The 16233-nt window shown below is 39.4% G+C and overlaps 1 protein-coding gene across 1 annotated transcript; it reads left to right on the top strand.

Annotated features, from left to right (window-relative positions):
- Positions 1-1110: 1110 nt before the first annotated feature.
- LOC131980537 (relaxin-3 receptor 1-like) lies at positions 1111-4711 on the top strand. Its single transcript, XM_059344791.1, has 3 exons — positions 1111-1638; positions 2502-2945; positions 3545-4711. Exons 1-3 carry the CDS (start codon positions 1432-1434, stop codon positions 4154-4156), a joined length of 1263 nt encoding a protein of 420 aa, XP_059200774.1. The 5' UTR covers positions 1111-1431; the 3' UTR covers positions 4157-4711.
- Positions 4712-16233: the final 11522 nt, after the last annotated feature.

Below are 16233 nucleotides of genomic sequence, written 5' to 3'. Positions count from 1 at the left end.
CTAAAGTATGATTTTACTGATGTGTATGGCTTCAGATGTGCGTAAACAAACCCTTGCGGGCCGAGGAAACCTTTCTGAAAATACCATCCTGTGTGATTTACCTTCACATTATATGCAGGAATATTAACGGCAGTGTTGGAAGAAGTATTCAGATCCCTTACTTAAGTAAAGGTACGGATACAACACTGTGAAAATACTCCACTACAAGTAAAAGTCCTGCAATCAAAACTTAATGATGTAAAAGTACAAAAGTATCAACATAAAAATGTACTTAAAGTATCAAAAGTAAAAGTACTCTTTATGCAGAATGGACCCACTCAGACTGTTTAATACATTCCAAATAAATTGTTGGCTTGTTATTATGCAATTATGTAAGCGGAATTTGGCTGTTGTCCAGAAAGGCCTCATTTAAACTACTTAACATACTGTTATGAGGTTTAATTTAAAAAAATGTCTAGTCACTTTAAAAGTATTATGTTGTTATGTTAAATATTGACCTGAAAAGTAACTAAGGCTGGAAGCTAAATGTAGTAAATTAAAAAGTACAATATTTGCCTCAAAATGTAGTGAAGTAGAAGTAAAAAGCTACATAAAATGGAACTACTCAAGTAAAGTACAAGTACCTCAAAATGATACTTAAGTACAGTACTTAAGTATATGTACTTTTACTTTCCACCACTGATAAAAGGTGATATTTGGACAGAACGTGAGAGAAAGGAACTAGCTGACTCCCTACAAAAAACAATGACAAACAATGAACATCAAACTCATAGCACACAAAGAGCCACAATTGTGAAAAACAGCAGAAATATGCGTTTTTCTGATTCAGAAATCTATTGCAGAAAACAAATGCATTGCCCTGTTTGTTTACCCAGGAATCATCAGAAGAAGTAAGAGAAACGATTGTATCTTTTAATGGAAACAGCAGAGAAGTGGCTTACTCTGGGTTGTGGTTTTAACCCAGAGGTAGTTAATGAAGTCCTGCGCCGAATCTACTGTAATAATCATAATAGTGTAGCAATGCTGGATAATGAAGCGTCCATGTGCGCGCTCAGGCAGTGCGCAACCAAGTGGTGGAGGAGAGCCTCAGCGAGTATAAAAGCCTCAGGATGCTGTCAGCTGCACTGACAGGAGAAGCGGCAGCATCACCGCAGACTTGAACGCTCCTGAGTACCTACACGGATTTAATCAGCTTTAATCAGCTCAAATATAAACTTTTTTTCCAGCTTGTAAAATGCGCGCAAGTTTAGATATCACTCGGATAAATCAGGCAACTCTGAGGCTTTGAACAAGACTAAATGCAGCACGAGGACGATGGGGATTTATGCGTTCACACCTGCGTACCTACTCTCTGGAAGTTAGCCGGAAACAGGAGAGGAAACCTGCTGTAACTTGTGTTAAAATAGGAACATTTTATTCTGCTGCAGAACCATGCAGAGTAACAGCAGCGCGTCCGGACCCCTGGCAGCTCTGAACGTGTGCGGAGGAGAAGAGGATGAACGCGAATTCTCCAAACTTGTGAGCCCCACAGGAGGAGCCTCTAATCTCGCAGCTTTGAATCTGTCACTGAACTGCTGGCTCCACATCCTCTCCAAGGAGTCCTCTGTGGACCTGCACGCAGACAGCGCAAACCTGGCAGTAGGTTAAGTTAAAGAAATAGAAAATGCATATTTTTCTCTTACCTGTGGCGCAATTTATCAATCTAGATAGTGGTGTGAGTTGCTGGGTTTTGGAGATATTGACCTAGAAATGTCTGCCTTCTCTCTAATATAATGAAACTAGATGACACTTGTGCTAGTGGTGATCAAAGCACCAATCAATTTGGAAAACTTAAACAATTTGTCTTTCCAGAAATCATGACTATAGGTTACTCATGATAGACCTTGTTGTTAGCAGTTTCATGCAGGAACTTACAATACAATACATGAAACTGTTCAAAACAAGGACTGTATATTATCTTCAGTAACTGGGTTGGCCGAAATGCAGACATCTTTATGGCTGATATCTCAGAGCAACTTACTCCAAAACAATGTAGAATGGTTCACAGAACTGCAGGAAAAACATGTACTTTTGATTTGGAGAACTGTTGTTGTCATCACTGCATGAATCACCTCAAACATATAAACAAATGCTGAAAGAAAGTAGTTTTATGTTTCAGAGACATTCCCTGCTCGGAGAATGGATGTTACATTTTTACTTCAAGTTCCCTGTCTGCACGTATTAGCAGAGGTGCCACAATTTGTAGGCTATTCTATATGAAGAATCGATCAAAATGGCAGACAGTCTTATCTGATACCATGCAGCCTATCTTTTCAAAGAGGAAATGAAAATCTGAATTAATCAAGATTGAAAGTTTCACAGTGGCATAACTTAAAAAAGTGTTTAAATTGAAAATTGTAATGACCTCGCAATAAGAAATTAAATAATGGATTTGGATAATTGTGACACCACTACCATTTTGGTTCCAGATAAGAAAACAAACATTATTGTGTGTTTGACAGGTCCGAGTTGTCATTGCCCTGGTCTACCTGGTGGTGTGTGTGCTGGGGCTTGTGGGTAACCTCCTGGCTCTCTTCCTGCTTCACTCCCGCCGCCGGGGCCACCACCACTCTTCCATCGACTGCTTTGTGATGAGTCTGACGCTGACAGACCTCCAGTTTGTCCTCACCTTGCCCTTCTGGGCCGTGGACACAGTGCTAGACTTCCGCTGGCCCTTTGGCCACCTCATGTGCAAGATCGTGAGCTCGGTCACCACCCTGAACATGTACGCCAGCGTCTTCTTTCTCACAGCCATGAGCGTGACGCGCTACCACTCCCTGGTTACCTCTCTGAAGATGAGCAGCCCTACGATCGCCACTTCTCGTGCCAAATGGGCCAGTTTAACCATCTGGGTGGTGTCACTAGTGGCTACGCTGCCTCATGCTTTCTACTCCACCACAGTCCAGGTTTGTTGAATTCAGACTAGGGCTGGGCGATATAACATTATAAAAAATATATCTATATATTTTTAAATGTGATATGGATTTAGACCATATCGAATTAAAACGATATATTCAATTTTTTTTCTTATATCTTTATATATAAATGCTGCCCCTACTAGGGTTTGTCATATTTAGTTCTTTTGTAATGTTCGTTACTCTTTTCTCATATAAACATATTTATTTCAGAAAAAGATTGGCCTATTTTATTTCATAACCTACTTCTATTTAAGATATTTTTTAATTTAAATGTGCACTTTATGGAGCTTTGATTTTTTTTTAAAAAGGTACTCCTGTTGTGTTATACAGTATTTATGTTAAATACTTAAATAAACAGTTTCAATAAAACTACTTGTGACATGTTATATTTGGCTTTGACTGAACATTTGCTCTCACTTTGTGATAAAATATCGGGATATATATCGTATATCGATATTCAGCCTAAATATATCGGGATTTGACTTTTGGTCCATATCGCCCAGCCCTAATTCAGACTGATTTGATTAAAGCATTTTCCTTCTGTTTTTGAGTGTGCAACAGTTTACAACAGTTTGTTGTGTTTACAGGTGTCTACAGATGACGAACTGTGCTTAGTCCGCTTCTCGGACTCTGACTCAGGCCACTGGGATCCTCAGGTCCTGCTTGGACTCTATCAAACACAGAAAGTGCTTCTGGGATTTGTAGTTCCCTTGATTATCATCTCTGTGTGCTACCTCCTCCTCCTGAGGTTCATCCTGAGCCGGCGCATCGTTGGCAGCATCGTCAGTGGGAATGTCACAGAAAGGTCAGAGTCTGAAAAAGGGCGCCACCGTCGACGCTCCAAAGTCACCCGCTCAGTCACCATTGTAGTTCTGTCCTTCTTCATCTGCTGGCTGCCCAACCAGGCTCTCACCCTGTGGGGGGTGCTGATCAAATTTGACTTGGTTCCCTTCAGTAAAGCCTTCTACAACGCCCAGGCCTACGCCTTCCCGCTGACTGTGTGCTTAGCTCACGCTAACAGCTGTCTCAACCCGGTGCTCTACTGCCTGATCCGAAAAGAGTACAGAGCTGGACTGAAGGAGCTCCTGCTGAGAGTGTCCCACTCCGTGCAAAGTGTCCTCACCCTGGCTCTGAGAGGGAGGAGGGTGGAGGAAGCACCACCCAGCCTGGTGATGATACACAAAGACATCAATATGTGATTCACTCTGTTAAAGGAAGAGTTTGACATTTTGGTAAAGAAAATTATTCACTTCCTTGCTGATAGATGAAAAGATTGATGCCACCCTCGTGTTTATAGGTTAAATATGAAGCTTCAGTCAGCTGCAGGTTAGCTTAGCTGAGCACAAAGACTGGAAACAGGGGAAAACAGACAGCCACCAGGGGGCGACCAAGAAAACTATATGGCATGGCCAGTGGGAGAAACACCAGTGTGCATATTGACTGGGCCACATAGCAAGGAGGTAAACCCCGGGAGCAAGTAAACTTTTTTTGGCATTTGCACCAGTTAAGCAATTCTTATTGGGCTGAATAGGTTCCATCTGTAGGTCCAGTAGCGGGAAACAACCAAAAGAAAATGCCAAAAATAAACAGCTTTTTGATGAGATGCACTACCACCAGGTTAAAGAACACATAACTATGTTATTATAAACTGCTGAACCAAAACACTTTAGGAAGTAAAAAGTGAATAGAGGCCATAAGATGTGAGACATGAGCAGTGACAATGGAAAAACTGTGAGATCCTGATATGTTGAACATTACATGTGCAGTCCATGTTGTCAATAAGTCAAATATCCAAATGAATGTTTCAGGCTAACCATATTTCTGAAAGTTAAGTTAAATCATTTTGACAAGATGTCACATGTTGTAGTGTAATGTGGATGAATCAGAAAGCTATGCAGAATTATGTTTGCAGGTACCTTAGCTTGCTAACACAGTGACAGACAGAGTGCTAAAATAATCCTTTGACATGCTTAAATCTAATGTTGTTATCAAGCTACAGGTACTTGGTTTCCGCCCTTGTTTGCATATTGTTGCGCCAGTTGAGATTTATACACTTTTCCCCAAAGATTCTGTCATCGTAGGTAGTTATTTTTATTAGAGCGTCAATATTGCTTATCATTTTTGTTTTAATTAGTTATTTGATGCTATAAAAGGGGATGCAATGTCTTTATTGACAGCTGTGATTGGTAGGGTGAGTGAATGGGCCAAAGACTGTATAAATAATGGACGTAGTGATCGTGACGTCACCTGTTGATTTGTGAACTGCTCGTTTGAGACATCAAATTCAGTGTTACACTCGTTGCCATCTTTCTTTACCTATGTCACCATCTTGTTTTCGGAAACTGGGAGCAGACCATATTTGGCTGTGGAGGAGCGAGAGGGATCAGACGACACTGACTACACGCCTCTCTACACCTCAACCTGAATGAGGGAAGTCGCTGCTAATTCATGTTAGCATTAATTGTAGCATTAACTGGGATGTTAATTTTGGATAGTAAAAAACAAAAACAAAGTGTATGTTACTTTCCTAAAAATGAACAGCGACTCCTTGGAGTGTCTGTTAGTACAACCCAACGCTGAACAAGACATTTTTCATGAACAAAACGTTCAAATAAACTCATTGTGAAAATACAGTGAAGGGGTCAAAGTTATGAGACAAAACCAGAAAAACAACCTTTAAAAAAAAAAAAAAAAAAAAATGTTACGTAAAAAGTTAACGTTATATATATATATATATATATATATATTGTCTTGAAGAAGATATTTTACCAGCGATTGAGACCATAGTTTGTCCCAAAAAAAATTCTGAGGTAATAAATCAAGTGAGAAGTTTTCTCATTTTGTATTGAAATGAACGGACCCAAATGCTTCTGCAGCCGCCATCAGTGCTTCCAGCTGGAATTGTCGGTAGAATGCAGCTTGAGGAGCTTTGATACTGCAGGGCAATCGCCCAATCACTGTTGCGCATGCTCTCACCGCTAATGTGGCGGATGGCAGCACCAGTGTTCAGGATATTTTAAATGGAGAGATGTTATCTGTGTGCAGTCTAAGCTTCATATTTAGCGTACAAACAGGATAGAGGTATGGATCTTCTCAAGAACTCAAGAAAGTGCATTTTACAAAATGTTAATCTTTTTCTTTGTATACTAAAGGAAATGCTCCTTTATCAATCAACTTTGTGTGCCATATTTTCTTTGGTGCCATTTCTTAAAATGTGTGCTGTGTGACATTCTCATTCCTCCAAAGTTATTTCCATTATTGCCATGCTTCAGACAATTTTTAATCACACCGTGGGCTGAGTTCTTATTTTGAGATTTCCACACAATTAAGGAAATGACGTGTGAAGTTTGAATAGTTCGACCTGTAAAGTGATTTTTGTACTTTGCAAACTCCCACACAGGCAATCACAAGGACTGTAACATTGTCACATTTTCATTCGTATGTGATCTGATGTGTTTGATAATTATTTGTGTTATTGTTGCTAGTTCAATCAGGACACAGCAGTCGAATCTAGCATGAAACTGTGGTCCCATTTGTTGTGTGTCTTCCTTGCTGTATCACTGTGGATCGTTCTGTGATTACACGTGTGTAATGTGACATTCAATAAAACAGGAGGACAAAAGAGTTCAGTGCCGTCTGTGGAAATTTAATCTCATCGGCAGTCACGACAGCCACGAAACCGTGAAGACGAGGAAAATGATTTTGCCCGCACAAAAGCTGCTGCACATTTTTGCCCTTTGGCAACCTTTAAAGTCTGAACATGGATTACCATCTTCAGCTGACATGCAAATACCACACACACTGCACCGCAGCTCGTCCATTGTGTGCTCTCTGCTAGCAATTACTTCTTCAATCAGAAGAAGAACACATTTATTTTGTAGGTCTCTGTGTGACAGGCTCTGATACGGCTAAATATAAGCCAGCACGTCAAGGCAGCCAGTCCCTTCCAGCTGTGGATAGCAATCAAACGTGTGATTTTTTCAAATTATTTGTTCCAGTTCGGTGCAATTGTTGCCTACAGTTTATTGTTTGTATCCTGGAACTGGCTTTGTCACTTGACTGTTCTTTCATCAGGCTCCACATGATGGACAGACCAGAAATGGTACATCCACTCACACCTGGATGGTCATTTATATTTCAGAGTTCACATAAAACATCTGACAGGTACAAGCAGCCCAATCTTATGACTGCTCGGCTATTTATCTTCAAGTACAGGAAGTCATTTCACGGAAAGCCTCACTGATGAAAACCACTTGTCACCTCTACAAGTCCGTATACGAGACAGTATGGAGCACTAGATTAAAGCAAATACATGCTCAAAACGTTTATTTTGGATGAGGTGCAAGTCAAGGAAATTTAGTGTGAATGATATATACGTAGGTATGGAAATGGGTCAGTCATACTCGGATGTGATACGTAAAGCACACCATAAAGACATGATTACATCCCAACTGTTTGGAAAACAGCATGAATGATACCACTTGAAAACACGTTTAAACTAACAACAGAGCAGCTTTTTTTATATGCAGGGACTGTACTGTCAGTTTTTCGTCTCTTTGAGGCCACAGGTGTTTGGAGCTCAAATGGGAAATAAGAACCTTGACTGCACAATATTAACAAAAGCGGCAAGCCAGTAAGAGAGTGGAGGTGTACAGAAACGTCATTATCTGTATCTGTTCAACCAAAAATGCAATTGTTGTGCCTTTAAAGAATCAAATTGAATGATTATTAGCATATAATATTCCCATCTGTGTCTCTCTTTAACAAAATTTCCGCACCCTTTGGTTGCCGCTATAGAGAATTTGTGCTTGTTCTAGTTAGTACATCAAGATGAAAATGCTGTCGAAAGCTGCACAGCCTTAATTATGTAGAGCTGCATGTCCCAGTCTTTATTTTGACAGGCTTGGAACTCCTTTGTCTCTTTGTCACGGAGAAGGTGACAGGTTTGTTTATTCATTAAATTGTTCATAACGTATGCGGTGAATTTTATACTTTTCCACACTGTCACATTGAAATTCAAAAATTCTCTGGACCAATACCAAGGAAATTACTTCCATATCCTGAAGAGTAGCTGCAGCCCTGCTCACACACTTGTTGCATGGATGGATTAATGAACTGGCCTACAGGGCTCAGTCCTGGGACTCACTGGCTCTCACCTACAAATGTCACTCAAAGAGAAGCATACCAAATAGGAGGAGACCAATAATTACCACAAAGAAACAAAAAGACTACAAAGCGACCAAATACATCTCCAAAGCAATGCAAAACAGCTGCAGAGAGACACAAAGACACTCACAATGACTATAAAGAAATGCAAAATTACTACAAAAAGGGGTAGAACAACTACAGATTTAAAAGGACTAGCAATAACTAAAACCAAACAGTTACAAAGAGAGGCACGAAACACTATGTGCCACATACACATAATTTAATCTAAGCACAAGGGATGAGATAACTGATATTACCATGAAGTTTCAGACAAGAACATGTGTGGTAATACACATTGTGTTGCAGCACAAGCAGAAAAACAAAAACATGACTCTCTCAGGAGAATCATTTCCATCAAGAATAGTGGCGATGAATTTGAATGCATGATTAGTGCTGTTTAAGAGCTTGTGACTGATTCACATTACAAAAAAAATGTGTTCAATAGAGCACAGAGGATGTCATGTTCTTCTTTTAAGATGTCTGTAAGAAAAGTACATTTTACATCCCATTTATGAGTTAATGAGAAGTAAAATGTACTTCCCATTTACTCACCATTTTCAATGGTTTTCTTGATAATAACCATATCATTATCAAGAAAATGGCTAGATATCAGCTCTCAAATTAAATCATTATATTGTCCAAACAAATGTACCTTTAGTTAAACCAGGCATAAAATGAAAAAGAAATTGAAGTAAACAAGGGTGGTCTAGTTATTTTTTCCATGACTGTATACAGGATAACATCCCATGGAATAAAGTGCAATAGAAGAAACACAACCCAAAATATCAGTTCAATCACCGCTGATATGTCTCCAACAGCATATATTCCAGTCTGAGGATGTAGAATACCTAACAGCTATTTCCCCACACTCACGTTCGGCTCATACTAACTTTGTAAACCTTTCGTTATACTGTCTCATATCACCTGCTGCCTCCATCTGAAGGAGACTAATTCCTTGTGGGCCGGACTTTCCTGGTTTACTGGAATGGACAGAAAGGATAACATGACACTTTCTAATTCCCAAGGGAAATTAAGAGCCAACTCAGTCAAGGTAATACTGGCCAAAGATCTGAGGAAGCTTTGTTCCCCTCAAAATTGGATATCTCATATTTAGAGTAATATACAGTATATACGGATGACTCACTACAGAGTCATCAGGAGTTTTGTTAAGAAAAGAAAAGGTGAATCATGTGTTTTTAATATAGAGACAAGTCTAAATTAGATGAAGTGTTTTTAGGTTTGAGCGAAGTGTTTTTAATCATCTGCCTTTTATCAGTCTCTTCCTCTCTACGCCTTCCATCTGTATGACATTTGAAACATTACGCCTATGACTTTGATTACCATCTTCCTCAGGGACATGGCTTATGTTGAACAGGGAGCATCTGTAATTAGACTGTAAACAGAAATCTTCATGTTATTACACACATTTCCTTTAATGAGATACAAGGCATGCATATTAAAGAGAGCTAGATTCAGGCAGGGTCCCCTTCATTCCTATAAAAGTTGCTCAGTTGAAGCCAAAAAAGTTTGACTTCCATGTATAAAATTACTCAGATCTGCTATGGATCTTCTGCACTGTGACACCCATAGAACATACAGTCATGGAAAAAATATTAGACCACCCTCTTCAATTTCTTGTTCATTTAATGCCTGGTACAACTAAACGTACATTTGTTTGGACAAATATAATGATAACAACAAAAATAGTTCATAAGAGTTTAATTTAAGAGCTGATATCTAGTCATTTTCCATGGATTTGATATTTATTTATTTTGATAACCAAAATCATTATCAAGAAAACCATGGAAAACGGCTAGATATCAGCTCTTAAATTAAACTCTTATGAGCAATTTTTCCATGACTGTATACAAGTTAAGTCTGTCAACTACTGGATAAAATAATTAAAATCATGTTGCTCCTTTAGACTTTCCAAATGCTATCAGACTGAATGGATCAACTTCTAATAGTAAGATGAATCAATTCACAGCAGATGTGATGTTTTTTTTACATGACAGACCATGGCCCCCCTTTTACCACCAAGGCAGTTCGAGGGCTGGTTTGAAACCGGTGCTTAATCTTTGACCACTGCCTCGCTTTTAGACGGCCAAAGGACCGTCTCTCACTTTTTAATCTTTTTTTTATTTACTCCTTTTACCTTTTATTTTCTGTGTATCTGAGAATATATTGTGACTGTTCCTGCTCTGTCTTTTATTGTTTTTCTTTTAATGTAAGAATTGTTTTTTACGGAAGCCCTAAACAGCCATGCATTCATATATTTTTTCCCTCCGTTTTCTCGTGATAACGAGTTAATTTCATTTGTTTTCTCGAGATAATTATCTCGTTATCTCGAGAAAACAAAACGACAGTTCTTTTCCCGAGATAACAAGATCATTTTCTCGAGGTCTGTAGTCCAGACGTGTAGTCAGTAATGGGCCTACTCACTGCTCACTCACTGTTCCACCCAGCCAAGTTTGACAAAAACATATTTTGTTACAAAAAAAATATAAATATGTATGTAAGAAAGGAAATAAATGTATAATTGTATTTGTAACCCGGCCTGTGTGGGATGAGCCCCTCCACACCCTGGAACTCTGCGTTGTGTTGTTAATGATGATGGAGGGCGGAGGAGGGACCAGTCGGACACGGGTGGTCGTTATATTTGCGGCTCGCACCGCGTCATGCTTTATTTCTCACAACGGCTGGCAGCTCAACCTTAAACAGTACCAGTAAACACTGGCGTGAAACAACAGAAAGATTAAAGGCCGGTGTAGTGTTCTTACTGTTTTCCACACTAACTAACCGTATGCTTTGATCTGCGCATGTTCTGTTATGCATGAGCTGTCCGTGGTACTGAAACAACAATCACTGTTAATGTGAGAATTCTGTCTGATGCAGGCCTATGTTATGCTGTGCCTTAACACCTTATCTACTGTTTGGGTTCATCTGGAGTCGGCACTTTGTGCAATAAAATGATTTACTGTGCCGTGCGATAGAGCCGATACGCATGTTTTATCTTTACTGTTGTATTGTGTACAGCCTTTATAGAGCTCTGTTGGGAGAGCTTGTGTTATAGGCAGTGCTTTGCTGACATTTCTTTGTAATGCATAATGTTGCAAAGTAAAATAGTCACTGTTTTTCCAGTTTGTCTATATTTGTCATTTTTATAGTTCTAAATTTTAATGAGTCCCTTTTCTGGGAAAAGATGGTCCATCCACTTTTGTACTGGCCCACCCGAAATATGCCTATCTTGTTATCTCGAGAAAACAAATGAAATTAACTCGTTATCACGAGAAAACGGATGGAAAAAAATATATGAATACATGGCTGTTTGGGGCTTCCGTAGTTTTTGGCTTTATGGCGTCATTCTTATTGTGATTAACTGCTCTCTGTAGAAGCACTTTGTAAACTGCTGTTTTTAAAAGGTGCTATATAAATAAAGTTATTATCATTATTATTATTATGCTTTCAGAGTGCAGAGACATACACAGACGTATGCAGTGACGTAATGACTTGGCTCTCTAGCCTGTGGAAAAGCAGGTTCTGAAACGGTTCGCAAGTTGAACCAACTGCGAACCAGTACCAAAAATAGTGGCCACTATGTTAAATTGTCTTCAAAGCCCCCCACTCTTGAGTGCTCAGATCAAAGACTGTGGTTTGTGAGTCACTGACTGGTTTCCTAGCTGTACCCATATTAGAGTAGACTCTTTTAAATCAAGGTCTTTGACAGTCTGCCACAGCTTAATCTGACCTCTTTTGCTGAAATCATTGTTCTCGCAGTCCTTAAAAGTGTCCAAGTAACTGACAGAGAAACTCTCATACGCAGCATGGAGCTGCCTCCCTGGTGCTTCACATCGGGCGCATATTAAATAGTTAATGAGCTATGCCCGCTTCCTCCAACATAGCACTTTGAATTACAACGTAGGAGATTGATTCTTCAAAAATCTTTGATGCAGAATCTTCTACTCTCTTGTGCCGAACCCCAGACATGCTGTCACTGACTCCTTATGTCCATTCTGCAATGTGGCGCAGACTAATGAGGTGCTGTGCTGACTGTTGTCCCTCCAGAGAAACCACAGCCAACAAGACTCTGATGTGGATTCAGTGACCAAGGTCCTTCTTTCTGAGTCGAGGGGGGTGAGCTGCTGTAGGAAGAGTCTGTCTGGTGCTATAGAAAGTTTCCAATTTCTAATGATGGAGCCTGTGAAGATGAACACTTCAGAAATCGTTTGATGCTGTGCCTCTTCACCAGTCTGCCTCTGAATGTTAAACAGATCCTTAGAGTATGCAGCTCTGAACTGCACTGTCATCACTTACACATTTCAGGGAAAGACAGTACACTTTAGAATCTACTTTCTGACATTTGAACTGATCAGGTAAATCACGTTTCAGAGACGTATATCTCCTGTTCCACCAAATCTCAGACTGTGGCTGCAGAGGCGATTAACTCATCATGTTGCCGGAACGAGCTGGGAAAAGATGAATGCTTTGCAACATGGTGCATTCGTCTGCTGAAGTATCCATTAGAAGATGGACACACTGTAGCCATAAAGGGACTCACATGGTTAGCAACAATGCTCAGGTAGGCTGTGGCATTCAAACCATGTAGTGTGCAGATCTAAAAGAGAGAACCTCCATCAGCTGGATACCAAGCAAAATAGATCCATGACTTCATGTTGTATACGGCAAATTGTGATCTGAATATCACAGCAGAAATCAAGACTCATCACACCAGGCAACATTTTCCAATCTTCTGCTGTCTAAATTTGGTGCACCTGTGTCTGCTGTAGCCTTGGTGTACTGCTCTTAACAGGCAGGAGTGGAACTCACTGTGATCACCTGCTGCTGTAGCCCACATCCACTTCAAGGTTCAAAGCGCTTCAGACATGCTGTTCTTCATAACACAGTCGTTATTCAAGTAAATGTGTCAGGCTCCCAGCAATTTCAATCAGTCAGCCCTTTCTCCTTGGGCTTTCTATTTGGACACAAAGTGGAAATAATAAGAAAAGTAACACAAGCAAAGGTTTTTAGTGAGGTGGTGATCACAGGAGGTAGAAAAGTAGGAAAAGTGTTGAACAGTCAGGCTCCATATGAATTTCTTTATATTCAGCCCTCAGACAAAGACCTGAGAACCGAAATGTCATCTTTGCAACATTACAATCACTGGAGCACAGTCCAAAGATCTGTAATATTCACATTGGGAAACTTTTGTTTTTCTTTGTAAATATATACAGTCCATTCAGGGTTTCTTTATTGATGATTCTGACCATTATTTTTTATTTTCATATTAGTTTTTTTTGCATGTGTTGGGATATTAAACTTTAACTTGAATAACTTCAGTTTTTGAACTCACCTGTTAAAAGTCATTTTTTAAGAATACTGCATTCTAATTCAGGCTAACATCAGTTATCACAGTGTGCTGCATGGTACAATGCAGCAGTTAATATCCAATCATACACTGTGGCATCGTGTATGAGAATGCTGAGCAGGCAAGAGAAAAGGATCAAAGTGTCATCAGATGAAATAGGGTTCGTTGTTAGGGCACGATGACAGGAGTTTCAGTCGGCTTGGCTGGTTAGTGTTTCAATAGGGACGATGACTCAAGTGACATCTGCATTCAGATCTATGGGAAAGAAATCACTAAATAGATCTTGACAGCGCATATTGGACAGCCCTGTGATGTGTAAAGAAAAGTGCAGCTCTTCCTCTGGTGACTAAGGATGTTAATGAAGGATGTGATCAGACTGCAGCAGAACAGTTCATCAACATTAACGAGATATACTAGAGTAGGGTTATAGTGCATAACCCCTCATTGCAAAGATAAAGATAATACCCACACACACACACACACACAAATAAAAGTGAATTGCTCTTTGAAGGGATGCCCTCATTATTATGCTATTACAGTCATGAAAAAAATATTAGACCAGTGTTTTCTTCAATATCTTGTGATATGATAACAAAAATAGCTCAGAGTTTAATTTCAGAGCTGATATCTAGCCATTTTCAATGGTTTTCTTTATAATGATTTTGGTTATTGTCAAGAAAACCATAGAAAATGGAAAAAGCTCTTAAATTAAACTCTTATGAGCTATTTTTTTATTATCATTATATTTGTCCAAACAAATGTACCTTTAGTTATACCAGGCATTAAATGCACAAGAAAGCAAGGAGAAAACAAGGGTGGTCTAATATTTTTTTCCATGGCTGTATAATATGATTATATCAGTGCTGTTAAGTCATCTTTAAATAACAGTAATATTGTTTGTCACATATAGTTCCGGGACCATATATCCTCCAACAAAACGTGGTTATAATGACAGGCATACATATTCCATATTCTCAACAAGTGGGCAAATGGCATAATTCTGATCTACTCTCACTCCATTAGTGTGTAGCGTGGAGTTTAAGTGCTATTCCAAACCAATTAACGGGGAGTGGAAGTGGGTTTTACAGCCCTCCAGCAGCGATGCAGGCTTAAAAACCACCGTGCTTTCATTTGTCTCCAGAAACACAAAACATGTTAGATCCATTCCATTCCAGTCAAAGGATAAGAAATACATATTATGGGTCCAACATGTTGCTGTGGACCTGAGAAAACATTAACACATGATTATTTTATAAGACATTGCTGCCTACTATTTAGCAAATTCATAGCCAGGCAAACATTGCATATTGATATACTGTTCACCTCTGCACCTCCACTAAAGGTAATTTTTTCTGCACATTGAATTGGGCCGGGCTGAGTGATCACATTTATCCTATGATGAAACACTTCTATCCCGATGGAAGTGGTTTTATCCAGGATGACAATGACCTCATCCGTAGGGCAAGAGGGGTCAGCCAATGGTTTGATAAGTGTGAAGATGATTGGCAGCATATGCTGTGGCCATTGCAGTCTCCAGATCTGAACCCAATTGAACACTTATGGGAGATTTTGGACCGAAGTGTAAGACAGCATTGATCATAAAAACACCAAAAAGGAAAGGACTTTGGAAAGAAAGTTTCATTCCTCCAGTAGAGTTCAGGGACTCATAGAATTAACACCAAGGAGCATTGAAGTTGTGGTGACCCAACACCTTGCTAAGACACAATTTCTTATCCATCTTTTATATAAATACAGTGCTTAATAAATGTATTAGTCCACCGGTTTGGACCACAGCTGTCCTTTTTTATGTTTCTGTAATAATTAATACAGCGGTAAGAACCAAAATTATATTTTTAATGCTAAAATAAAATTATTGTTGTACAAAAAAAACTGTAAAAATAGTAAAGTGGTCTAATAAATTTGTTAAGCACTGTATATGTGTATAAAGTATGTAAAATGCAATTGATTTGCAACATTGTGCACAATGCTCTAAGACCAAGCAGCAACTTTGGTCTGTTGACTTCATGGAAAGGAAACAAACACTGCTGTTTCTCAAATGGTCATCTGAGTCCAATACCTGTCCATGACCAATGCATTGGGGGAGAATTTTTATATAATTGAAACCAGCTGGCTTATTAAAACTATGGAGCCGATGCAATTCAAAACACTGATGTATAGATAACAACCCATTCAGAGAGCAGGCAGCTGGCTGTAATATCTGTTGCTCATACATCTGGAGACAGACAGTGCCTTAATGGACTGACACATATTCAGCATCATACACACAGTAACATGTTTACTGCAGTAATCTTCTGCAAACAGCTGTGGCCCATTGTGCAGTTGTGAATGTTTTTGTGTTAAAGGGGGTCAGGTGCAGGCATGCGTAGGGGTGCCATTGTCCATGTACGGAGATGGAGCTGAGGAGAAGACTGAGGTCTCTTCTTTCAGTGTTTTTCATGGTTGTAATTACAACTTACAGGCCTAAATTAGCAGAGAGCGCAAGAGAACCATTGTCAGCAGCATTTGTTTCCAAGTGACCACTGCTGATTTTCTGAGAATCCATTTTATATCTACCATGCTCTTGCTTGCAATGTTTCTGTGGGTGCTCTGATAAGACAATGTATTGTTTGATTTAGGAAAAATTCCACCCCCACATATAGCCTGAATAAATTCATCTGTTGTTTCATAACCCCCCCTGAGCCT

Source organism: Centropristis striata, chromosome 11 (genome assembly GCF_030273125.1).
Source record: "Centropristis striata isolate RG_2023a ecotype Rhode Island chromosome 11, C.striata_1.0, whole genome shotgun sequence".
Lineage (NCBI taxonomy): Eukaryota > Metazoa > Chordata > Actinopteri > Perciformes > Serranidae > Centropristis > Centropristis striata.
The sequence above is the reverse complement of the archived record's forward strand: the minus strand, read 5'-3'. Positions and strand labels throughout refer to the sequence as shown.

Bases quoted from the DNA above. Each gene is read 5' to 3' on its own strand.
- LOC131980537 (XM_059344791.1), top strand. From the start codon at position 1,432: ATGCAGAGTAACAGCAGCGCGTCCGGACCCCTGGCAGCTCTGAACGTG. The intron at 1,639-2,501 runs GTAGGTTAAGTT...TGTGTTTGACAG, and splicing joins CAGACAGCGCAAACCTGGCA to GTCCGAGTTGTCATTGCCCT. The intron at 2,946-3,544 runs GTTTGTTGAATT...TTGTGTTTACAG, and splicing joins TCTACTCCACCACAGTCCAG to GTGTCTACAGATGACGAACT.